We start from the raw sequence: 27,015 nt of genomic DNA on the forward strand, positions 1-27,015 counted from the left end.
GCTAAAGCCAGGCGTACCACACCCCATGTTGTTGGACCGCAGTTGGCGCAGGATCAGCCTCAAGGGCAGCAGAGTGGTGTTCGTGCTGGTCTGAGATTTCATGGTGGGGCAGGCACCAGCAGCACAACATCTCCTGGACCTAGCACCAGTACTTCCGTAAACCCTGGTGAAGTGGCGAGCACCAGCATGGAAGTTGAAACTGGTTCGGTGGCACGTGCAGTAAGATCCCAGTCGCAGCCACCAAGAAGACGGGCCCGTACTACCCCTAATTTACCAGAGGTGCTGGGAAACCCAAATTGGCAATCCCCTGATTCCGCCGCACCCGTACTTCCCCCTTTCACCGCCCAGTCTGGAGTCCAGGTGGAGACAGATAATCTAGGATCGGCCCTAGACTTTTTCTATCTGTTCTTCACCCAGGATCTCTTGGACTTAATTGTGGCAGAGACCAACCGTAAGGCCACACAATATATAACCGCCAATCCGGAAAAGTTCCTTGCCCAGCCTTTTCGGTGGAAACCAGTCCAAGTTTCCGAAATTAAAATTTTTTTGGGCCTTCTCCTTCACACGGGACTAGTAAAGCAGAATGTGTTGCGGTCTTATTGGTCTACGGACCCAGCACATCATGTTCCCCTGTACTCTGCTGCCATGTCCAGGACACGATTTGAGAACATCCTGCGCTTCCTGCACATCAATGACAACGAAACCTGTCATCGAAGTGACCACCCTGATTTTGACCGGCTCCACAAAATTCGACCCCTCATAGACCACCTGTCATCCAGATTTGCAGATGCTTATACCGCTGACCAGGACATCTGCGTAGACGAGTCCCTCATACGCTTTACCGGGTGCCTTCGCATCAAACAGTACATCCCAAACAAGCGCGCCCGGTATGGGGTGAAACTGTATAAGCTCTGTGAAAGGCCACAGGCTATACATCTTATTTTAGGGTCTATGAGGGAAAAGACTCAAAATTGGAGCCGGTCGGATGCCCTGACTACCTGGGGAGCAGTGGAAAGGTTGTGTGGGACTTGGTGTCACCCTTGTTCCAGAAGGGGTACCATCTTTTTGTGGACAATTATTACACAAGTGTGGCCCTCTTTCAGCACTTAAAAATAGAAAAAATCCGATGCTGTGGCACCGTGCGGCCTAGTCGCCGGGGCTTCCCCCAAAGTCTCATTACCACCAGACTTCAACGGGGGCAGAGGGCCGCCTTGTGTGCTGACGACCTGCTCGCGGTGAAATGGAAGGACAAGAGGGAGGTTTACTTCCTGTCCACCATTCACGCAGACACGACAGTTGAAATTCAACGGCGAACTGAGGTCATTGAAAAACCCCTTGTCGTCCACGAGTATAATACTAACATGGGAGGGGTGGACTTCAATGACCAGAGGTTAGCGCCCTATTTAGTTTCCCGAAAAACAAGACGCTGGTATAAAAAAGTGTCTTTTTACCTCATTCAATTGCCAATTTACAACAGCTTTGTTCTCTACAGTAAGGCTGGGAGAACTGGATCGTTTATTCAATTTAATAAACAAATCGTGATGGAACTCCTGTATCCAGGAGGTGCCGTGGCCCAACCCCAAGATGCAACTAGCCGGCTGCATGGAAGGCATTACGCCTATCCAATTCCGAGTACCCCAGGTCAACGAATCCGAAGAAAACGCTGTCGTGTCTGCAGCAGGGCTGGAATAAGGCGTGACACCACTGTTTATTGTCCCACCTGTCCTGACCAGCCTGGCCTATGCCTAGGGGAGTGTTTTGAGAGGTACCACGAGCAGGTACACTATTAGAGAGTAGGGAACTCCACACACAGCGGAAGGCACACAAGGGTCTCTAAGTGCTATTTCACACTGCTGCGATGCGTTAGGGCAAAATGCCTAGCAAAAGTCACACTTTGCGGTCCCCCCCTACGCCGGAAGTGCTTGACTTAACGCTAGTGCATGCCTACGTTACTGCGTGGCTTCTGTGGCAATATCGATCGGCCCGGAAGTCATGTTAGTCTATGGCGACGCAGTTCATTACTAGGCCGAATGCTACTCTTGTGGTATTGCCTGAAGGTCTGTTTTGGACGATACGGTGTGGCGGGCTCGACCCACCGGATATGTCAATATGCAGTGTGAAACCAAACATCGGGTTTCCAGAGACCCTAATACACAGGGCTGCCAGAAACCTCTCCTTTCACTTGGGACAAATTGCGTAATGTATTTTGCCACAACTCTGTGCGATTTGCACTTCGCACGATGTTCCATGGGGGAGGAGAGGTTTGTCCTCGGGAGGTAAGTTAAAAAAAAACAAAAAACAGGTAAGCAAAGAAGTTAATGTTTGGTTTGCAATGTTAAGTTTTTTATTAAAAAAGTTCAAAGGTTATTAATGTTAATGAAGTAATTGCTTTGCTGCTTGCTTGTTTTTTGGTTTTTTTTGTATTTTTTTTTCTCTTTTTCCATCCAATAACCTTCCAGGTGGACCGAGCGAACGACTAACCAGCTGCAGTACTGATGGTGCATCCTGACAGAACGTTGCGCGTCTGTCAGCTTACACACAAGTTGGTGCATGCAGCGCTGCAGGACGAGATTTCTCCTCCGCAGTCAAAAAGATACGTTTGCCGAGGCATATGGGCCGAGGAGTGGTGTTGGGGATTCATATGCTTTGGCAAACACTTTGTATCAAAAAAGAACTCTGGCAATGATTTGTTCATCCACATCGATCGGTGTGAATGGATAAATCAGGTTTGCCAGGGCATACGAGCTGGTGGGTTTGGATTTTTGGGGCGGCAGCTCCTATGTCCTGGCAAACGCCTTCCTCCTCTTTTTTTTTTTTTTTTCAAAATTTTTTGGCAGATATTTTTTCATCCACATTGATTGATTGTTTGACGTTCATTTTTCCTTTCAGCCCACAGTGCATTACCCTTATGCCCAATATAAGGAGTATAGCAGAAACTCCTAATACTGGCCATACATGTAATGATTGCAGAGACCCTAAAATGCCAGGACAGACCCCACGAATGATGCCATTTTGGAAAGAGGACACCCCAAAGTATTCCGTGAGGTGCATGGTGAGTTTATAGAATGTTTTATTTTTTGTCACAAGTTAGCAGAAATTGTGGTTTTGTGTTTTTGTTTTTTTTCACAAAATGTCATTTTCCGCTAACTTGTGACAAAAAATAAAATTTTCTATGAACTCACCATGGCCCTCATGGAATACCTTAGTGTGTATTCTTTCCAAAATGGGGTCATTTGTGGGGTTTGTTAACTGTCCTGGCAAGTGGGCGGGGTGCTAAATTTTGAGCACCCCTGTAAAGCCTAAAGGTACTCATTGGACTCTGGGCCCCTTAGCGCAGTTAGGGTGCAAAAAAGTGCCACACATGTGGTATCGCCGTACTCTGGAGAAGTAGTATAATGTGTTTTGGGGTGTATTTTTACACATACTCATGCTGGGTGGGAGAAATACCTCTGTAAATGACAATCTTTTGATTTTTTTTACACACAATTGTCCATTTACAGAGTTATTTCTCCCACCCAGCATGGGTATGTGTAAAAATACACCCCAAAACACATTGTACTACTTCTCCCGAGTACGGCGATACCACATGTGTGGCACATTTTTGCACCCTAACTGCGCTAAAGGGCCCAAAGTCCAATGAGTACCTTTAGGATTTCACAGGTCATTTTGCGGAATTTGATTTTCTGACTACTCCTCACGGTTTAGGGCCCCTAAAATGCCAGGGCAGTATAGGAACCCCACAAATGACCCCATTTTAGAAAGAAGACACCCCAAGGTATTCAGTTAGGAGTATGGGGAGTTCATAGAAGATTTTATTTTTTTGTCACAAGTTAGCGGAAATTGATTTTAATTGTTTTTTTCCACAAAGTGTCATGTTCCGCTAACTTGTGACAAAAAATAAAATCTTCTATGAACTCACCATACTCCTAACGGAATACCTTGGGGTGTCTTCTTTCTAAAATGGGGTCATTTGTGGGGTTCCTATACTGCCCTGGCATATTAGGGGCCCTAAACCATGAGGAGTAGTCTGGAAATCAAATTCCGCAAAATGACCTGTGAAATCCTAAAGGTACTCATTGGACTTTGGGCCCTTTAGCGCAGTTAGGGTGCAAAAAAGTGCCACACATGTGGTATTGCCGTACTCGGGAGAAGTAGTATAATGTGTTTTGGGGTGTATTTTTACACATACCCATGCTGGGTGGGAGAAATAACTCTGTAAATGGACAATCGTGTGTAAAAAAAATCAAAGGATTGTCATTTACAGAGGTATTTCTCCCACCCAGCATGGGTATGTGTAAAAATACACCCCAAAACACATTATACTACTTCTCCCGAGTACCGCAATACCACTTGTGTGGCACTTTTTTGCACCCTAACTGCGCTAAAGGGCCCAAAGTCCAATAAGTACCTTTAGGATTTCACAGGTCATTTTGCGGAATTTGATTTCCAGACTACTCCTCATGGTTTAGGGCCCCTAAAATGCCAGTGCAGTATAGGAACCCCACAAATGACCCCATTTTAGAAAGAAGACACCCCAAGGTATTCAGTTAGGAGTATGGTGAGTTCATAGAAGATTTTATTTTTTTGTCACAAGTTAGCGGAAATTGATTTTAATTGTTTTTTTCCACAAAGTGTCATGTTCCGCTAACTTGTGACAAAAAATAAAATCTTCTATGAACTCACCATACTCCTAACGGAATACCTTGGGGTGTCTTCTTTCTAAAATGGGGTCATTTGTGGGGTTCCTATACTGCCCTGGCATTTTAGGGGCCCTAAACCGTGAGGAGTAGTCTGAAAATCAAATTCCGCAAAATGACCTGTGAAATCCTAAAGGTACTCATTGGACTTTGGGCCCTTTAGCGCAGTTAGGGTGCAAAAAAGTGCCACACATGTGGTATTGCCGTACTCGGGAGAAGTAGTATAATGTGTTTTGGGGTGTATTTTTACACATACCCATGCTGGGTGGGAGAAATAACTCTGTAAATGGACAATCGTGTGTAAAAAAATCAAAAGATTGTCATTTACAGAGGTATTTCTCCCACCCAGCATGGGTATGTGTAAAAATACACCCCAAAACACATTATACTACTTCTCCCGAGTACGGCAATACCACATGTGTGGCACTTTTTTGCACCCTAACTGCGCTAAAGGGCCCAAAGTCCAATGAGTACCTTTAGGATTTCACAGGTCATTTTGCGGAATTTGATTTCCAGACTACTCCTCATGGTTTAGGGCCCCTAAAATGCCAGGGCAGTATAGGAACCCCACAAATGACCCCATTTTAGAAAGAAGACACCCCAAGGTATTCAGTTAGGAGTATGGGGAGTTAATAGAAGATTTTATTTTTTTGTCACAAGTTAGCGGAAATTGATTTTAATTGTTTTTTTCCACAAAGTGTCATGTTCCGCTAACTTGTGACAAAAAATAAAATCTTCTATGAACTCACCATACTCCTAACGGAATACCTTGGGGTGTCTTCTTTCTAAAATGGGGTCATTTGTGGGGTTCCTATACTGCCCTGGCATTTTAGGGGCCCTAAACCGTGAGGAGTAGTCTGAAAATCAAATTCCGCAAAATGACCTGTGAAATCCTAAAGGTACTCATTGGACTTTGGGCCCTTTAGCGCAGTTAGGGTGCAAAAAAGTGCCACACATGTGGTATTGCCGTACTCGGGAGAAGTAGTATAATGTGTTTTGGGGTGTATTTTTACACATACCCATGCTGGGTGGGAGAAATAACTCTGTAAATGGACAATCGTGTGTAAAAAAAATCAAAAGATTGTCATTTACAGAGGTATTTCTCCCACCCAGCATGGGTATGTGTAAAAATACACCCCAAAACACATTATACTACTTCTCCCGAGTACGGCAATACCACATGTGTGGCACTTTTTTGCACCCTAACTGCGCTAAAGGGCCCAAAGTCCAATGAGTACCTTTAGGATTTCACAGGTCATTTTGCGGAATTTGATTTCCAGACTACTCCTCATGGTTTAGGGCCCCTAAAATGCCAGGGCAGTATAGGAACCCCACAAATGACCCCATTTTAGAAAGAAGACACCCCAAGGTATTCAGTTAGGAGTATGGGGAGTTCATAGAAGATTTTATTTTTTTGTCACAAGTTAGCGGAAATTGATTTTAATTGGTTTTTTTCCACAAAGTGTCATGTTCCGCTAACTTGTGACAAAAAATAAAATCTTCTATGAACTCACCATACTCCTAACGGAATACCTTGGGGTGTCTTCTTTCTAAAATGGGGTCATTTGTGGGGTTCCTATACTGCCCTGGCATTTTAGGGGCCCTAAACCGTGAGGAGTAGTCTGAAAATCAAATTCCGCAAAATGACCTGTGAAATCCTAAAGGTACTCATTGGACTTTGGGCCCTTTAGCGCAGTTAGGGTGCAAAAAAGTGCCACACATGTGGTATTGCCATACTCAGGAGAAGTAGTATAATGTGTTTTGGGGTGTATTTTTACACATACCCATGCTGGGTGGGAGAAATAACTCTGTAAATGGACAATCGTGTGTAAAAAAATCAAAAGATTGTCATTTACAGAGGTATTTCTCCCACCCAGCATGGGTATGTGTAAAAATACACCCCAAAACACATTATACTACTTCTCCCGAGTACGGCAATACCACATGTGTGGAACTTTTTTGCACCCTAACTGCGCTAAAGGGCCCAAAGTCCAATGAGTACCTTTAGGATTTCACAGGTCATTTTGCGGAATTTGATTTCCAGACTACTCCTCATGGTTTAGGGCCCCTAAAATGCCAGTGCAGTATAGGAACCCCACAAATGACCCCATTTTAGAAAGAAGACACCCCAAGGTATTTAGTTAGGAGTATGGGGAGTTCATAGAAGATTTTATTTTTTTGTCACAAGTTAGCGGAAATTGATTTTAATTGTTTTTTTCCACAAAGTGTCATGTTCCGCTAACTTGTGACAAAAAATAAAATCTTCTATGAACTCACCATACTCCTAACGGAATACCTTGGGGTGTCTTCTTTCTAAAATGGGGTCATTTGTGGGGTTCCTATACTGCCCTGGCATTTTAGGGGCCCTAAACCGTGAGGAGTAGTCTTGAAACCAAATGTCGCAAAATGACCTGTGAAATCCTAAAGGTACTCATTGGACTTTGGGCCCTTTAGCGCAGTTAGGGTGCAAAAAAGTGCCACACATGTGGTATCGCCGTACTCGGGAGAAGTAGTATAATGTGTTTTGGGGTGTATTTTTTACACATACCCATGCTGGGTGGGAGAAATAACTCTGTAAATGGACAATTGTGTGTAAAAAAATGAAAAAATTGTCATTTACAGAGATATTTCTCCCACCCAGCATGGGTATGTGTAAAAATACACCCCAAAACACATTATACTACTTCTACTGAGTACGGCAATACCACATGTGTGGCACTTTTTTGCAGCCTAACTGCGCTAAGGGGTCCAAAATCCAATGAGCACCTTTAGACTTTACAGGGGTGCTTACAATTTAGCACCCCCAAAATGTCAGGACAGTAAACACACCCCACAAATGACCCCATTTTGAAAAGTAGACACTTCAAGGTATTCAGAGAGGGGCATGGTGAGTCCGTGGCAGATTTCATTTTTTTTTTGTCGCAAGTTAGAAGAAATGGAAACTTTTTTTTTTTTTTTTGTCACAAAGTGTCATTTTCCGCTTACTTGTGACAAAAAATAATATCTTCTATGAACTCACTATGCCTCTCAGTGAATACTTTGGGATGTCTTCTTTCCAAAATGGGGTCATTTGGGGGGTATTTATACTATCCTGGAATTCTAGCCCCTCATGAAACATGACAGGGGGTCAGAAAAGTCATAGATGCTTGAAAATGGGAAAATTCACTTTTTGCACCATAGTTTGTAAACGCTATAACTTTTACCCAAACCAATAAATATACAGTGAATGGGTTTTTTTTTATCAAAAACATGTTTGTCCACATTTTTCGCGCTGCATGTATACAGAAATTTTACTTTATTTGAAAAATGTCAGCACAGAAAGTTAAAAAAAAAATTTTTTTGCCAAAATTCATGTCTTTATTGATGAATATAATAAAAAGTAAAAATCGCAGGAGCAATCAAATAGCACCAAAAGAAAGCTTTATTAGTGACAAGAAAAGGAGCCAAAATTCATTTAGGTGGTAGGTTGTATGAGCGAGCAATGAACCGTGAAAGCTGCAGTGGTCTGAATGGAAAAAAGTGCCTGGTCCTTAAGGGGTAGAAAGACTGTGGTCCTCAAGTGGTTAAACTTGCAACCCCAGCATCTATATATTCCTACTGCTGGATGTTTGCTACGCATATCGAATGTGGCTGTTGCACTCGCATACACATAGCACATAGATTAAGGATGCTGCCCTTGCATCCATATAGCCGTATTAACAGACAGCTCATTATAGAGAGAAGAGCTGCTTCCCCTGCATCCCCACAGAGGAATATCCCCTGCCCTACCAGAATGCACTTGTATTGTAACATCCATGTTCACCTATGTGGGCACATAGTTTATGCATATCCGCCTGTGGATGATCAGGGCATGTGTGCTGGGGTAATTTGACAGCTCTAGGGTGCATGGAAAGCAGGATATAGCAGGGGGGGTTTGAAGGGATGGGCGGGGGACAGGGGTGGGGGGTGGTGGGAAGTGCAGAGGGGCCATGATCCAGTTGTCTAACGTCAAAAACGGGGTGCACGCTTCGGGAAAAAGCGTTGCATAGCAACAGGACAGTATAGTGGTGAACATTGAGGGAAGACCCCTACAAAAAACCCTTTACTGAAAACTCCTCATTTAAACCACGTGGGGCTATCGTATCCATACGGAAGATCCAAGCTAACTCCAATTGCAGAAGTTTCTTATCCAGATCTCCACCCCTCCTCCCTGTTCTCCACTGTTGGAGACCCCAGAAGGAAATAGCCAGTGGTGCCAGCTCATGGTGGGTATTCATATGCCTGGCTATTGGGGGCTACTGACTACTGCGGGCGGCTGCAACAAAAAAACAAAAGGCATGTACATGTGCCCATCCCCCTTCGTGATCATTACCTTGCCGCGGTGAAGGGGCTTGCGTATCACAATGAAGCAATGACCGCCGGCTACTTGAGTGTCTCGGGTGGGGGTGGCACACAAAAGATAATAAGGTTGTTGCTTCATTGGCTGGATAGTGTACTACAGTGGCTGGATAGTGTACTGGTTAAGGGCTCTGCCTTTGACATGGGAGACCAGGGTTTGAATCCTGGCTAGGTCAAGTACCTATTCAGTAAGGAGTTCAAGGCAAGACTCCCTAACACTGCAGGGTGGCCTCTTGAGCGCGTCCCTGTGGCTGCAGCTCTTGAGCGCTTTGAGTCCGACAGGAGAAAAGCGCTATGCAAATGTTTGGATTATTATTATTATTATTTCATTGTGGTCAGACCAAATTTGATCAGCTGGACAGTCACTGTTCTATCATTGAGCTACCACAGCCCGGCGACCATATGGGCTTGAAAACCGCCACGGCCTATATTCTCGCCACGGTCCAGTCCAGCACGGCCGTCACTACGCAAACAGCTGTTTGCGGTGCATTACACAGTGAGTTTGGTGTGTCAGTGTGAAGCAGTACTCTAATTACACTCCCTGATTGATGTATACACATGCAAGATGTTTAACCACTTCCCGACCGCCTAACGCACAGGGGCGGCCGGGAAGTGGAGCCCTTAAGGACCGGCTCACCCACAGAGGCGGCGGTCCTTTTAAGGGCATGGGCGGAGCGATCGCGTCATCCGTGACGCGATCCTCCGCCTCCGCATGGCGCCGCTCACCCGTCGCAACATCCTGCCGGCCATACGGAAGCGCCGGCGTGATGTTAACCCGACGATCGCCGCAAACAAAGTGTATAATACACTTTGTATTGTTTACAAAGTGTATTATACAGGCTGCCTCCTGCCCTGGTGGTCCCAGTGTCCGAGGGACCACCAGGGCAGGCTGCAGCCACCCTAGTCTGCACCAAGCACACTGATTTTTGCCCCCCCCCCTGCCCCAGATCGCTCACAGCACCCATCAGACCCCCCCTGCCCACCCCCCAGACCCCTGTTTGCACCCAATCACCCCCCTAATCACCCATCAATCACTCCCTGTCACTATCTAAAAACGCTATTTTTTTTATACCCCCCCCCCCCTGCTCCCTGCACCCTCCTGATCACCCCCCCACCCCTCAGATTCTCCCCAGACCCCCCCCCCCATGTACTGTATGCATCTATCCCCCCTGATCACCTGTCAATCACCTGTCAATCACCCGTCAATCACCCCCTGTCACTGCCACCCATCAATCAGCCCCTAACCTGCCCCTTGCGGGCAATCTGATCACCCCCCCACACCAATAGATCGCCCGCAGATCCGACATCAGATCACCTCCCAAATCCATTGTTTACATCTATTCTCTCCTCTAAACACCCACTAATTACCCATCAATCACCCATAAATCACCCCCTATCACCACCTGTCACTGTTACCTATCAGATCAGACCCTAATCTGCCCCTTGCGGGCACCCAATCACCCGCCCACACGCTCAGATTGCCCTCAGACCCCCCCCCCCCCCTTATCAATTCGCCAGTGCATTAATTACATCTGTCCTTCCCTGTAATAACCCATTGATCACCTGTCAATCACCTGCCAATCACCTATCACCCATCAATCACCCCGTCACCCCCTGTCACTGCCACCCAACAATCAGCCCCTAACCTGCCCCTTGCGGGCAATCTGATCACCCACCCACACCAATAGATCGCCCGCAGATCCGACGTCCGATCACCTCCCAAGTGCAGTGTTTACATCTGTTCTCTACCCTAAACACCCACTAATTACCCATCAATCACCCCCTGTCACTGCTACCTATCAGATTAGACCCCTATCTGCCCCTAGGGCACTCAATCACCCGCCCACACCCTCAGAATGCCCTCAGACCCCAGCCCTGATCACCTCGCCAGTGCATTGCTTGCATCTATTCCCCCCTCTAATCACACCTTGAGACACCCATCAATCACCTCCTGTCACCCCCTAGCACACCTACCCATCAGATCAGGCCCTAATTTGCCCCGTGTGGGCTCCTGATCACTCGGCCAAACCCTCAGACCCCCTTCCGATCACCTCCCCAGTGCATTGATTGCATCTATTTTCCCCTCTAACCACCCCCTGAGACACCCATCAATCACCTCCTGTCACCCCCCTAGCACTCCTATCCATCAGATCAGGCCCAATACAACCTGTCATCTAAAAGGCCACCCTGCTTATGACCGGTTCCACAAAATTCGCCCGCTCATAGACCACCTGTCATCAAAATTTGCAGATGCTTATACCCCTGAACAGTCATTTTGAGACATTTGGTTTCCAGACTACTCACGGTTTTGGGCCCGTAAAATGCCAGGGCGGTATAGGAACCCCGCAAGTGACCCCATTTTAGAAAAAAGACACCCCAAGGTATTCTGTTAGGTGTATGACGAGTTCATAGAAGATTTTATTTTTTGTCAAAAGTTAGCGGAAATTGATTTTCATTGTTTTTTTTTCACAAAGTGTCATTTTTCACTAACTTGTGACAAAAAATAAAATGTTTTATGAACTCGCCATACACCTAACAGAATACCTTGGGGTGTCTTCTTTCTAAAATGGGGTCACTTGTGGGGTTCCTATACTGCCCTGGCATTTTAGGGGCCCTAAACCGCGAGGAGTAGTCTAGAAAACAAATGCCTCAAAATGACCTGTGAATAGGACGTTGGGCCCCTTAGCGCACCTAGGCTGCAAAAAAGTGTCACACATGTGGTACCGCCGTACTCAGGAAAAGTAGTATAATGTGTTTTGGGGTGTATTTTTACACATACCCATGCTGGGTGGGAGAAATTTCTATGTAAATGGACAATTGTGTGTAAAAAAAATCAAACAATTGTCATTTACAGAGATATTTCTCCCACTTAGCATGGGTATGTGTAAAAATACACCCCAAAACACATTATACTACTTCTCCTGAGTACGGCGGTACCACATGTGTGGCACTTTTTTACACCCCAAGCACGCTAAGGGGCCCAAAGTCCAATGAGTACCTTTAGGATTTCACAGGTCATTTTGCGGAATTTGATTTCCAGACTACTCCTCACGGTTTAGGGCCTCTAAAATGCCAGGGCAGTATAGGAACCCCACAAATGACCCCATTTTAGAAAGAAGACACCCCAAGGTATTCCGTTAGGAGTATGGTGAGTTCATAGAAGATTTTATTTTTTGTCACAAGTTAGCGGAAAATTGATTTGTATTGTTTTTTTTCACAAAGTGTCACTTTCCGCTAACTTGTGACAAAAAATAAAATCTTCTATGAACTCACCATAGTCCTAACAGAATACCTTGGGGTGTCTTCTTTCTAAAATGGGGTCATTTGTGGGGTTCCTATACTGTCCTGGCATTTTAGGGGCCCTAAACCGTGAGGAGTAGTCTTGAAACCAAATGTCGCAAAATGACCTGTGAAATCCTAAAGGTACTCCTTGGACTTTGGGCCCCTTAGCGTGCTTGGGGTGTAAAAAAGTGCCACACATGTGGTACCGCCGTACTCGGGAGAAGTAGTATGTGTTTTGGGGTGTATTTTTACACATACCCGTGCTGGGTGGGAGAAATAACTCTGTAAATGGACAATTGTGTGTAAAAAAAATTAAAAAATTGTCATTTACAGAGCTATTTCTCCCACCCAGCATGGGTATGTGTAAAAATACACCCCAAAACACATTATACTACTTCTCCTGAGTACGGCAATACCACATGTGTGGCACTTTTTTGCAGCCTAACTGCGCTAAGGGGTCCAAAGTCCAATGAGCACCTTTAGGCTTTACAGGGGTGCTTACAATTTAGCACCCCCCAAAATGTCAGGACAGTAAACACACCCCACAAATGACCCCATTTTGGAAAGTGGACCCTTCAAGGTATTCAGAGAGGGGCATGGTGAGTCCGTGGCAGATTTCATTTTTTTTTGTCGCAAGTTAGAAGAAATGGAAACTTTTTTTTTTTTTTTTTTTGTCACAAAGTGTCATTTTCCACTTACTTGTGACAAAAAATATCTTCTATGAACTCACTATGCCTCTCAGTGAATACTTTGGGATGTCTTCTTTTCAAAATGGGGTCATTTGGGGGGTATTTATACTATCCTGGAATTCTAGCCCCTCATGAAACATGACAGGGGGTCAGAAAAGTCATAGATGCTTGAAAATGGGAAAATTCACTTTTTGCACCATAGTTTGTAAACGCTATAACTTTTACCCAAACCAATAAATATACGCTGAATGGGTTTTTTTTAATCAAAAACATGTTTGTCCACATTTTTCGCGCTGCATGTATACAGAAATTTTACTTTATTTGAAAACTGTCGGCACAGAAAGTTAGAAAAATCATTTTTTTGCCAAAATTCATGTCTTTTTTGCTGAATATAATAAAAAGTAAAAATCGCAGGAGCAATCAAATCGCACCAAAAGAAAGCTTTATTAGTGACAAGAAAAGGAGCCAAAATTCATTTAGGTGGTAGGTTGTATGAGCGAGCAATAAACCGTGAAAGCTGCAGTGGTCTGAATGGAAAAAAAGTGGCCGGTCCTTAAGGGGTAGAAAGCCCTAGGTCCTCAAGTGGTTAAAAGCACTTTAGGGCTGCAATTTAGCATTCAATGTGATTTCTGCCCTTAAAACGCTGCTTTGCGTTCAATCCAGATTTTTCCTCGGGACTTTTGGCATGTATCCCACTCCGCCATGCCCCCTCCAGGTGTTAGACCCCTTGAAACATCTTTTCCATCAGTTTTGTGGCCAGCATAATTTTTTCTATTTTTCAAAGTTTGCATCCCCATTGAAGTCTATTGCGGTTCGCGAACTTTTCCCCAAACCGAACCTTCCACGAAGGTTTGCGAACGGGGTTCGCGAACCACAAATCGGAGGTTCAGCCCATCTCTAGTTGGGACACACTAAATTGTCTGATCTGGAGAAGCAGAGAAGGAAACAGGAGGGTTTTGTGTCTCTATTGCGGGGAAAACTCCTCCTCCTAGGTTCTGTCAGGGGTGTACCCCTAGGCGATGCACAATCACCCCAAACTTTTGATAAATTGCTGCTACCTATTAACCACTTGCCGACCGCACGCTTATACCGTGCGTCGGCAAAGTGGCAGCTGCAGGACCAGCGACGCAGTATTGCGTCGCCAGCTGCAGGCTGATTAATCAGGAAGCAGCCGCTCACGCGAGCGGCTGCTTCCTGTCAATTCATGGCGGGGGGCTCCGTGAATAGCCTGCGGGCCGCCGATGGCGGCTCGCAGGCTAAATGTAAACACAAGCGGAAATAATCTGCTTTGTTTACATTGTACGGCGCTGCTGCGCAGCAGTGCCGTAAGGCAGATCGGCGATCCCCGGCCAATCAGCGGCCGGGGATCGCCGCCATGTGACAGAGGACATCCTGTCACTGGCTGCACAGGACGGATAGCGTCCTGTGCAGCCCGGATCACTGGGGGGACAGGTAGGAGAGGGAGGGGGGGGGGGAATGTCGCCGCGGAGGGGGGCTTTGAGGTGCCCCCCCCGCAACATGCCTGCAGGCAGGAGCGATCAGACCCCCCTGCACATCATCCCCATAGGGGGGAAAAAAGGGGGGCGATCTGATCGCTCTGCGTGCACCCTGATCTGTGCTGGGGGCTGCAGAGCCCACCCAGCACAGATCACAGCAAACAGCGCTGGTCCTTAAGGGGGGGTAAAGGGTGGGTCCTCAAGTGGTTAAGGTATCTGCGAAGGATTGTGAGTACTCTTCCCAAGCCTTCATCGATTCAGGAGCAGCAGGGAATTTTATTGATGCCAGTTTAGTGGAGGAATGGGGAATTCCTTTAATACCCATGGAGAAAAAAAACTTTACGTAACTAGTATTGATGACTCTCCGCTACAGGATCATCAGCCACTTTTGCAAACAACCTGTCTCTTATGTCAGATTGGGTTGTTTCATGTGGATCAGATGCAATTTTATGTGTTGAAAATGTCATCATGTTCCATAGTCCTGGGTCTTCCCTGGTTACAAAAACATTCTCCTCAAATTGACTGGAACGCAGGACAACTCATGTCTTGGTCTCCCTTCTGTTTCAAGAATTGTTTATGAAATCTGCCAGTACACACTCTATGTCTGTCTGTAGAGGGGGTTCCTAAGCAGTATGCTCTCTTCTCTGATGTGTTCTCCCCCCAATCAGCGGACAAATTGCCTCTGCATCGTTCCTTTGACTGCCCTATAGATCTACGTCCAGGTACTATGCCTCCTAGAGGTCATATCTACCCCCTGTCTGGTCCAGAAAAAAAAGCTATGAAGGAGTACATCAAGGAAAATCTAGAGAAGGGTTTTATCCGCCCTTCTAGTCGTCTGGCCGGAGCAGGGTTCTTCTTTGTCCAAAAGAAAGATGGAGGTCTTAGACCATGCATTGATTATAGGGGTCTTAATAACATCACTGTTAAGAACAAATATCCTTTGCCTCTTATTGAGGATTTGTTCTCACAAGTCACTGGGACACAGATATTTTCCAAATTAGATCTCAGAGGGGCTTATAACTTAATGAGGATCAGACAGGGGGATGAGTGGAAGACTGCCTTCAACACACAAGACGGTCACTACGAGTACCTGGTGATGCCTTTTGGGTTGTGTAATGCACCTGCTGTGTTTCAGGATTTTGTGAACGAGATTTTTAGAGATGTACTTGGTAGATTTGTTATTGTCTACTTAGATGATATTCTTATTTTTTCCAAAAATATCGATGCACATCGTCAACATGTGAAATTCGTGCTACAGAAACTGAGAGAGAACTCCCTTTATGCTAAAATTGAAAAGTGTATGTTTGAGGTCAAGGAAATTCCATTCCTGGGATATTTTATCTCAGATTCCGGTTTGTCTATGGACAAAAAGAAAGTTGATGCTGTGTTGGAATGGCCTCAACCACTGGGTCTGAAACCATTACAGAGGTTTATCGGTTTTGTGAATTATTATGGCAAGTTCAGCCACAATTTCTCCACCATTATAGCCCCCTTGACAAACATGACTAAAAAAGGAGCCGATCCCTCTCACTGGTCTGTTGAGGCTTCCCAGGCTTTTCAGACTCTGAAGGAAGCGTTTTGTTCTGCCCCAGTTCTCATGCACGCCGATGTCCTCCGACCTTTTATCGTTGAAGTTGATGCCTCAGAGACAGGGGTAGGTGCTGTCCTATCTCAATACTCCGGTCAACCAGAACGCTTGCACCCGTGTGCGTTCTTTTCACAGAAGTTTAGTTCAGCAGAGAGAACCCCAGGCAGGCACGCTGGGCTTTATTCTTTTCCCGGTTCAGGTTTATCATAACATATAAACCTGGGAGCAAGAACATCAAGGCTGATGCCTTATCTAGATGTTTTGACCCTATAGAGTCTTTACCTGCCACTCCTAATATACTTCCTGAACAAATTGTTGTCTCGGCAATTGAAGTATCGATTGATCTGTTGGAATCATTAGCCCAATTTCAGGCAGAGTCCCCGTCGGGGAGACCCTCTGAGCGTTTGTTTGTTCCTTTACACTTATGGTAATGTCAGTATTCCTGCTCTTACCAGCTCAGTTGCTGTTACCTCCGCTGACAGCGCATCTGGGTCTTCCGGTGCGGCCGGCCGCATTGGCAGGGATGATGTCAGCAGCGTGCCTGCAGGAATCCGGCCGCATGATACTCAGACTGTAAAAGAGGGTGGACGCACCACCATCATCATCCCTGTCAGCCTTGCGCCTCTTATGCTCTAAGGAAGCGTGTCAGCTGATCTCCTGTCAGCTGACACACATGGCTCCACCTCCGGTTCCTGATTGGCCAAGCGGCTTGGGGGTGTGTTCTCCTGCTTACCCGGGCTATTTAAGCTCTGTTCTGACACTTGCTCACTGTCTGCTCTAGCTAACACTTCGCAGTGAAGGCTTCAGACGTTAGTCAGTTCCGTGTGTGGCTTGAACCGGCAGGACCCTGGGGATTCCATACTAGCTAGCCTATTATTATTATTACTACTGATTGATATACTGTGTTTGACTTCTGCTTTATTCTCTGACTACTCCTTGCCTATCGATTCTGTACCTTTGCCAATCTGATCTGTTGTTGACCTCTGCCTCAACACTGACTTAGCTCTTGTCTGTCGATTTTGTACCTTTGCATACAGTATCTGATTGTTGCCGACCTCTGCCTGTTTATTAACTTTGTATTTGCCTGCCGATTTTGTACCGTATCTGTCAGATCTGTTACCGACCCTGACTGCCTGACCATTTCATTATCTGTACTCAGTGTTAATGCTGCCTTCTACTGACACTGTCTGTAGACAATTCCCGCTGAGGGAACGTCTGATATTTGTCTCTCTGCTAGTGCCCACACACTAGCAGGTCGTTACTCCTAACTAATCTTTCCCTATGAGAGTCTGCCAGCAGCTTGCCCTTCTCTCACTATTGCAGGCACACGAGTGAGTGTAATGGTCAGCTGAGCCTGCCTTATATTGGGGGGGGGGGAGTGGCTCCAGGAGTGAGTGTAGCCTGATTGGCTACAATGTGCCTGCTGACTGTGATGTAGAGGGTCAAAGTTGACCCTAATGGAGCACTATGGGGGCGAATCGAACTTCCGGGAAAGTTTGCCTTCACCGGCGAAGGCGAACCACCCAAAGTTTGGCTGGAACCGTTCGCCGGCGAACCGTTCGGGCCATCTCTACACTCTACATATGCCCCTGCTCCCCCTTCCTATAGCTGTGCCCTGGGCAATGTTCCACCCCACCTGCCCCTTTGAACAATTGGGCTGCCCCGTTTTTAGGGGCGTGCAACTGCCCTGAGTGCTGTGAGGGAGAGGGGCCCACATCCTAACTGGGACTCAACTATGGGGAGGGTGACCAGATTTCTCCCCCCTTCCTTTCCCCGGGTCCGCTCTCCGTGTGCCCCCCTCTATGCAGAGTTAGCGCAGGTAAGCCTCGTATTGTGCAACTCACCTCCTTCCACTCCAATAGCTGCTCACTTGCCGCTGGTCTTCTCTGCATAGCCGCTTATACACACTCTACTCTACTTCTTGTTAAACAGGAAGTAGAGTGTGTATCAGCAGCTATACAGACAGAAATTAGCGGCCAGTCATCAGCGATTGGAACGAGCAGAGAGGTGGGTTACTAATACAGGCTTCCCTGCACTAACTCTTCATAGTGGGGGGGAGCACGGAGGGCAGCACTGGGGAGAGGAATGGGGGAGAAGTTGGCTCGCCCTCCCCAGAGTTGAGTCCCAGTTAGGCTGTGGCTCCCCCTCCATCACCTAGAGGGGGGCACCTAGTTATCTATCCTATACTGGGGGCACCTACCTATGTAACATATACTGCTGCCACCTACCTATATAACCTATACTGGGGACATATACCTATCTAACCTATAGTGGAGGCTCCTACCTATCTAACCTATACTGGGGCATATACCTATCTAACCTATAGTGGGGGCTCCTACCTATCTAACCTATACTGGGGGCATATACCTATCTAACCTATAGTGGGGGCATATACCTATCTAACCTATACTGGGGGCTCCTACCTATCTAACCTATGCTGTAGGCACCTACCTAACTAACCTATACTGGGGGCACCTACCTATCTAATCTATACTGCGGGGCACCTACCTATCTAATCTATACTGTAGGCACCTATCTAACCTATAGTGGGGGCACCTATCTAACCTATACTGGGGGCTCCTACCTATCTAATCTATGCTGTAGGCACCTATGTATCTAACCTATACTGGGGGCACCTACCTATCTAATCTATACTGTGGGGCACTTACCTATCTAATCTATACTGCAGGCACCTATCTAACCTATACTGGGGGCTCCTACATATCTAATCTATGCTGTAGGCACCTACCTATCTAACCTATACTAGGGGCACCTACCTATCTAATCTATACTGCGGGGCACCTACCTATCTAATCTATACTGTAGGCACCTATCTAACCTATAGTGGGGGCACCTATCTAACCTATACTGGGGGCTCCTACCTATCTAATCTATGCTGTAGGCACCTATGTATCTAACCTATACTGGGGGCACCTACCTATCTAATCTATACTGTGGGGCACTTACCTATCTAATCTATACTGCAGGCACCTATCTAACCTATAGTGGGGGCATATACCTATCTAACCTATACTGGGGGCTCCTACATATCTAATCTATGCTGTAGGCACTTACCTATCTAACCTATACTAGGGGCACCTACCTATCTAATCTATACTGCGGGGCACCTATCTAACCTATACTGGGGGCACCTATCTAACCTATACTGGGGGCACCTATCTAACCTATACTGGGGGCACCTACCTATCTAACCTATACTGGGTGCACCTACCTATCTAACCTATACTGGGGGCACCTACCTATCTAACCTATACTGGGGACATATACCTATCTAACCTATACTGCGAACATCTACCTAACTTATACTGGGGGTTCTTACCTATCTAACCTATACTGGAGGAACCTACCTATATAGCCTATATTGGGGCACCTACCATTTAACCTATACTGGGGCACCTACCTATCTAACCTATACTGTGGGAACCTACCTAGCTAAGCTATACTGGGGGCAACTTTACTGGCTACCTATATTGGAGGCACCCACCTAGCTAACCTATACTGGGGGGGGGGGATTTTTACACCCTCACCCTGGCTGCAAATTAGCCTAGAAACTGCCCTGCAATCGGGACTGCAGTATGGATGGCCTTGTCATCACCCCATAATCTCTCCTCAGTCACTGCAATGGGTGTCACTATTGGGTAATGTGAGAATGGAAAATGGTGATGGAATAAAGGGAAATAATTCTGCTGATCTCTGCTGCAATAAAGGCTGTTATACTCACAGTAATTCCTCTATCCGGCTTGTTGGCAGAGCCGCCATCAGGACACTGAATTTCTCTATCCAGCTTGTTGGCAGATCTGGCTTCAGGCCAAAGAGTTCCTTCAGGGCACATATTAACTCCATCCAGCTTCTTGGCAGACCTGCCATCAGGGCACTGAGTTTCTCTATCTGGCTTGTTGTCAGAGTTGCCATCAGGGCTCCAAATTTCTCTATCCAGCTTGTTGGCAGAGTCGCCATCAGGACACTGAGTTTCTCTATCCAGCTTGTTGGCATCAGGACACTGAGTTCCTCTATCTGGCTTGTTCTCAGAGTTGCCATCAGGGCTCCAAATTTCTCTATCCAGCTTGTTGGCAGACCTGCCATCAGGGCACTGAGTTTCTCTATCTGGCTTGTTGTCAGAGTTGCCATCAGGGCTCCAAATTTCTCTATCCAGCTTGTTGGCAGAGTCGCCATCAGGACACTGAGTTTCTCTATCCAGCTTGTTGGCATCAGGACACTGAGTTCCTCTATCCAGCTTGTTGGCATAGCTGCCAGCAGAACATAAAGTTTCTCTTTCTGGCTTGTTGGCAGAGCTGCCATCAGGTCACTGAGTTCCTCTTTCCGACTTGTTGGCAGAGCCGCCAGCAGAACACTGACTGCAGGTCCCCCCAGCATATTCACAGTCTGATTTTCAGTCAGGTTATTCCTTATCCTGGATGCCAGGTGGGGGCAGCAACTGAGGGGCAGATCATCAATATGAACACTGCAGGAGAAGAGAAGACGGTTACCAGAAAACTGGATAAAAACGGGATACAATTTTAATGATTTATCCTTCAGGCCGGGGTCACACATACAATGTGTACAGTTGTGTTTCAGTCCTGTCCTGTCCTGTGAGTTTAAATCAGATATGCATCAGTTTTCTTTCAGTTGTAACAGACAGAACTTATACAAAACTAATGCAAACTAATGAAAACTGTCAGGACAGGACTGGAACACAACTGTACACATTGTGTGAGCCCAGCCTGAAGGAATTTAACATTTGTTTCATCATATTTCAAGTAAATAGTTTTTTATTGGGATTTGTTGGGACAAGTTGCATTAGAAGTAGTGAAAAAACAAACAAATAAAAAAACCCCAACAAGCATTAATAACAAATATATGAATGAGTATACGTAAGTTGAACTGGGGGATGCGAGTCCAATCAGTCCCTTACTAAGCAGTGAAAGGAAGTGTGGTTAGAAGATAAATTAGAGCTCACTCCTTTGTTTAGATGGTAAAGATGAGATGGCCTGACTTCCAGGCCCGTGTTGGAAGAAAGATGAGGGACAGTGTTAGTTTTAGTGCTGTAGGGGCATAGCTGACCATCTACAGCTGACAATGGAAAGGGAGATCAGAGAGTATAGCGTTTCTAGAGTGAGGATACGCTGAGAAGGGTGATGGACTGATCTTTGGAATGGTATCGAAACCGAGTGGAGGCGACTATACAACTATAATATAACAACTATACAAGGGAAGTAGAATATTGTATACAGGCATCAGGATTGATAACAATAAACAAACAAAGCAATATAGATAGGACAAATAAACAACCAAAGGATTGGGGAAATGGTCTACAATGGTTCATCAGAGGAGGGACGGTTTAGTGGCAACTGGTCAATATTCACACATATGTGTTAAACTGATCTAGGTGGGAAAGGATCTGAAGCGAGTTGCTTCTAGGCTCTTGTTAGAGAAATATTCCAGTTATAGGTTGTGAAGGGTTAGTGACAGAACTAGTGAGAGATCTGGTAATGGGGGTACACCATTGCTGAAGCATTGACTGCCTAGTAGCGCATACCATAGTATATGACAGACAGACCTTCGGCGTAACAGTGGGATGTTTCTAATGTTAATATGAAGTAGGGCCAGCTCAGGGGAGAATGTGAAACTAGGACCCAAGAGGCTGTAGACTATTTTTTTCTATTTTTCTCCATAAGGCTTGGTTAAGGGGGCATTCCCATAAGATATGGAATAGTAAACCTGGGTAGTTGCAATTTCTCCAGCATAGATTTGAATGATGAGGTACAAATTTAGAGATAGATACGGGTGTAAGGTACCAGTTAAGAAATATCTTCTGAAGTGTTTCCCAGTGTTTTATATTAGAGAAAGTCTTGTAAATAATAGAGTAGGCTTTGGACAGTTGGTTGCAGTTTATATCTGATTCTATTGTATCTGGCCAGTATGAGGCATATTTTTGGAAGGACGCACGACTATTATGAATGAGGAAATCATACCAGGGGCATAACAATAGACCCTGCAAGGGATGCCTCTGCGGGGGGGCCCAGAAGCTACAGGGGGCCCATGGGGGGAAAGTTTGAGAGAGATTGGCAACTAAGGACATGGAGAGAAAACGTATTCTGCTCTTGAACCATTGTTATATTGACTGCATGTGTCCACAACACAGATAAGGAATCATGCACACTTTGGTATTTGTACACTGTCCCTGCTCCCTAGGAATCGTAAAAAAAAAATCTATCTCACACTGCAGCAAAGTTCTGATGACTTCATGTACAACGTTACAAACAAAGGAGTCATGTCACGATTCCTTCTAGCAGGGTATTTGCTGATCACATTTAGTGCATATACAAAAGGTCAGGACACAGATATGCAATGAATTAGTGTTTAATATGAACAGTGCTATATACAATATTACATACACACAGAGCTGCAACTAAGCTAACCTATGTATGTTCAAAACAGGGTGTAATGATTGGTGTCAGGCTCAGCAAGTACAAAGTTCTGATTATTTGGTGATCTGCAGTATCACCAAATAACGCAGAAACTATATCTGATTATATGGTGATCTGCAGAATCACCAATAATACAAATATAGCAACACTAAGGAATGAACGTGACAGTCACACTTTGTTGCACTGAGTGTAGTGATTGGTGCAAACAGTAAGTACTGATAGGTTTAACAATACCTCACCAGAGGAGCTGGTGGGTACTAACAGTACTGAGCCCCTCACCAGAGACAAGGGCTCCCTGGTGAGAGTAGAGAGGTCAAACTAATCGATTCGGCAACAGACAGGCAGATCAGGTACAAATACAGAAGGCAGAGGCAGAATGATATTCAAGCAGGATTGGCAACAAGATCAGATGGGCAGAGGTACAGAATCAGGAGACAGAGACAGAACGGTATTCAGGCAGGGTTGGCAACTCGATCAGATGGGCAGAGGTACAGAATCACTGAGAGTAAGAATAGTCAGAACGAGCCAGAGTCATACACAGATAATAAACAGTATTGTAATAATAATTAAGCTATCAAGCAGATCCTAAGCTTAGTGTGAATTCCCAGCTCCTGCCGGTTCTAACACACTAGGGAACTGACTAAGGTCTGAGCGCTAACACGAAGTATTTGCAACAGCAGACAAGTTGCGAGTGATTCAGCTAGGCTTTTGAAGTGGAGGAGACCCTTCAGGCACGCCCTCCCTCTAACAGCCAATCAGCAGTGGCGGACATCCGGCCTGACGTCAGCCGACCCGCAGGTCAGCTGATGCGCCTTCTTGCCGCATAAAGGTCGCGACGGTGCGCGCGCGTCAATGCGACCTTATGTGTGGATGACAGACCCGTCCTCGGCGTGCTAGACGCCCGAGGCACGGGAGTACCGCTCGTTAGGGAAGTGGAGGCATCCGCGGTGGCAGCGTGGTTCGCCGCGGCTGCCTCCTCATTGATCATTACACAGGGTTAAATGAATACACTCTAGCTAATCTGGGACAAAGACAAGCGACAGAGCAGGGCAAGATAGGACGCAAGCCAAAGGCTCAGACAGACAGACTGGAAACACAGAGCAAGGCAAGATTTTATGTAAGCCAGAGACTTACACAGGCAGTCAGACAAGCTGGAAACACAGAGCAGAGCAAGGAACTGGACCAGCAAGCCGTAGTCACACTGACACAAGGATCTGAAAAGAGTGAAGGGAGTGGCCAGCTTAAATAGAAACCAGCAGCCTGGCCAGACACCTGTCGAACAGAGACATGAGTAACCTGTGATACTCCATCTAGTGGTGGACCTGTTAACTGCAGGCAACCATGAAAAGCAAACAGAGCCACCTGCTGGTGACTTGAGATGACACCAGCACGTGAAGCAGGAAGTAACAGTGTTTGTGACATTACCCCCGCTTCAAAGAGCAGCCTCCGGATGCTCCAAAATGTTACCTGCCCCCCCAAGGTAGAACCCGGAGGGGAGCAAGCCAACCCAATGATCACTCTGAATGAAATAAGGAATTCCACCACCAGGGTCCCCTGAGCCACTTTGATAACCAACCGTCTCAGCTGCCAACCAGAGCCCCAGGACACTGGAATTAATGACTACACATTTGAGCACTGGACTGAAAACCCACAAGTTGCAGGTGATGCCTTGACCCAAACAGCATTCGCCAACAGGTATCAATGCAGATTCCTCAAAGACACTGGCAACCCCATTAGGGTGCTTTCCAGTACCTCCGAGCAAGGCGAATTCCTTTGAAAGAGAGAGAAACCCAGAACAGGCTTGCCCCAGTTCCGAAAGATCACCAAGGCTGCTGAAACCATAATAGCAAATGTTCTGTAACACAGGGACATGACTAAGCAAAAGAGCGCTCGTGCAGATAAAAAACATCCAGACAGAGTTAGGTGGCTCCGGCAGCTTGCTGATAGTGCCGGCAACAAACATGGCTCTGTTTCAAAAACAAGAACCCCAATAAGCAAAAGCTCAGTACACCCAAAGCAATCCTCAGACAGCTGTATTCTGTAGGTAACAAATGGGAAAGAAAGCTGACTAGAAGCAAAAACCTGCTGAACAAATATGAACAATTTTTCTGGATGTATGGCAGGGAAGCACATAGTCTCTGTATACATGGCAATAATGCAAAAATTCTCTGGGTACATGGAAAAATTGAACAAAATCACCTGATAAATGGCAGGAATACACAAAGTCTTTGAATGCACAGAAAAGATGTACACAGTTTCTGGGTACCTAGAAAAAATGCAAAAAGTCTCTGGGGACAACACTGGCGTGCACCCAATCCCTGAGAACATAACAGGTGTGCACGCAGTTTCTGAGGGCATGACAAGCGTGCACGAAGTCTCTGAGGGCACAACAGACATGCACAAAGTTTCTGAGGGTACAACGGGCATGCACAGAGTCTCTGAGGGTACGTCGGGCATGCACAAAGTCTCTGAGGGTACAATAAGCATGCACAAAGTCTCTGAGGGTACAAAGGGCATGCACAAAGTCTCTGAGGGTACAACAGGCATGCAAAAAGACTCCGAGGGCAAAACAGGGGTGCACCAAGTACCCAAAAGTATAGCTGATAAAGTCTCCAGTGGCAGCTGAGCAGAAGCTGCTGGCAAAGTTTGCGATGACAGCTGTACAGGAACTGTTGACAAAACTTGTGGCAACTGATCAAGAACAGTTGCGGGAGTTTACAGTGGGGAAATTGAAACAGCAGACAAAATTTGCAGTGGCTGAGCCGGAACAACTGACAAGGCCCGTGGTGGTTGTGCACAACAGTTGGCAAAGTTTGCAATGGTGGCACTAGTACAGCTGGCAAAGCTTGTAACGACTGTACAGGAACAGCAGGAAGAGTTGGAGATAGCTGAGCCAAAACTGTTGGCAGGACTTGAAGTAGTTGTGCTAAAACAGACATCTCTCCAAAAGACTGAGACAGTACACCATCAGCTGTAGGCAGATTTGAAGCACAACTTGTTGCACACTCACTGGTTGTAAACTGGGTAGAAGTATAATCCATATTATGCTGACTGACAGTAGACTGAATTAATGCACAACTTTTAGTATACAAATTGGTTGCAGATTGGTTTGCGTTGCATGACCTTACATGTTAACTGATTACAAAATAAACATCTTTATATACATCTGTATGCTGATTAGTGGCAGACTGAATTGGTGTACAGTTTTTAGTATACAGACTGGTTGCAGACTGAATTGAATTACATAACATTGCATGTGAACTGGTTTCAGAGCGCTTATTTTTGGAAACATTTATATGCTGATTAGTTGCAGACTGAACAGAAACACAATTTTTGGTACACAAATTGGTTGCAGATTGATTTGAATTGCATGTGAACTGGTTTCAGAGCGATTATTTTTGGAAACATTTGTATGCTGATTGGTTTTAAACAGAATTGAGGCAGAGTTCACAACATGCTGACTGGATTCAAACTGGACTGGTGCAAAGTCTATAGCATGCTGGTTGGTTACGGATTGATTCAGATTGCATGCAACTGCAGATGAGCTGATTGCAAACGGAAGATCTTTGCCATCACCTGTATACTGTTTAGTTGTAAACTGGATTGGTGTACAGTTCATAGCATGCTGAACAAGCACAGGCAAAACTGATGCAAAGTCTGTAACATGCTGACCAGTTGCAGATTGCTCTGGATTGCATAAAACTGCATGCAAGCTGCTGGCAGACAGATTATTATTACCATCATTTGTAAGCAGATTGGTTGCAGACTTGATTGGAGTACAGTTCATAATATGTTGATTGGTTGTAGATTGATTAGAATTGCATTAAACTGCATGTGGATTGGTTACAGGCTGATCATTAACATAGTCTCCTGCATGTTGGTTAGCTGAAGGCTGAATAAGATTGCAGTCTTTTACACGTAAATTGTCTGCAGGCTGAAGTATTGCACCGTCTTTAGTAGGCTGGTCGGTCACAGACTGGATCGAAGTACAGGCAGAAGCAGAGGTAGAAATGGCTGAGGTAACCACAGTAGACGTTGGAAGTACAGTATGGACAGATGACAAATGCTGGATAGAAGCAGTAGGAAGAACCTTCCTTTTTTAGACTTTGCTCTGCGAGAGGATTTAAAAACTGGAACAGCTACATTTACTGGCTGATCAACTGATGGACATACTGTTGCTGAGCACGAGTGAGAAGCAAAAGAGGAAAATTGGGAGCTTTGCAGGACAGGACATAAGAGAGAAAGAATCTTATACCAGGCTGTCAATAAAGGAGAAACATCCTCATACACACAGATTCCCAGACTGACAAGGTACTGTACATCATCCACACATTCTTGTACTAACTCTCTGGATTCATCACAATAATGCTCAAAGAATTCACCTCGATCATCCTTCAGCAAACGCAGCAAGCGACTCCGTGGGCAGCACTAGGCTCA

At 45.8% G+C, this 27,015-nt stretch overlaps 1 protein-coding gene across 5 annotated transcripts in view; it reads right to left on the reverse strand.

Moving 5' to 3' along the window:
- The window catches only part of LOC137532579 (NACHT, LRR and PYD domains-containing protein 3-like), a 1,034,343-nt gene that overhangs the window by 278,910 nt on the left and 728,418 nt on the right, over positions 1-27,015 (reverse strand). For all 5 annotated transcript variants that reach the window (XM_068253266.1, XM_068253275.1, XM_068253249.1 and 2 more), the window contains one exon: positions 19,872-20,612. In XM_068253266.1, coding sequence (XP_068109367.1) covers positions 19,872-20,612 — 741 coding nt within the window. The remainder of the gene's footprint in view (positions 1-19,871; positions 20,613-27,015) is intronic.

The sequence above is a fragment of the Hyperolius riggenbachi genome, chromosome 1 (assembly GCF_040937935.1).
Source record: "Hyperolius riggenbachi isolate aHypRig1 chromosome 1, aHypRig1.pri, whole genome shotgun sequence".
NCBI lineage: Eukaryota > Metazoa > Chordata > Amphibia > Anura > Hyperoliidae > Hyperolius > Hyperolius riggenbachi.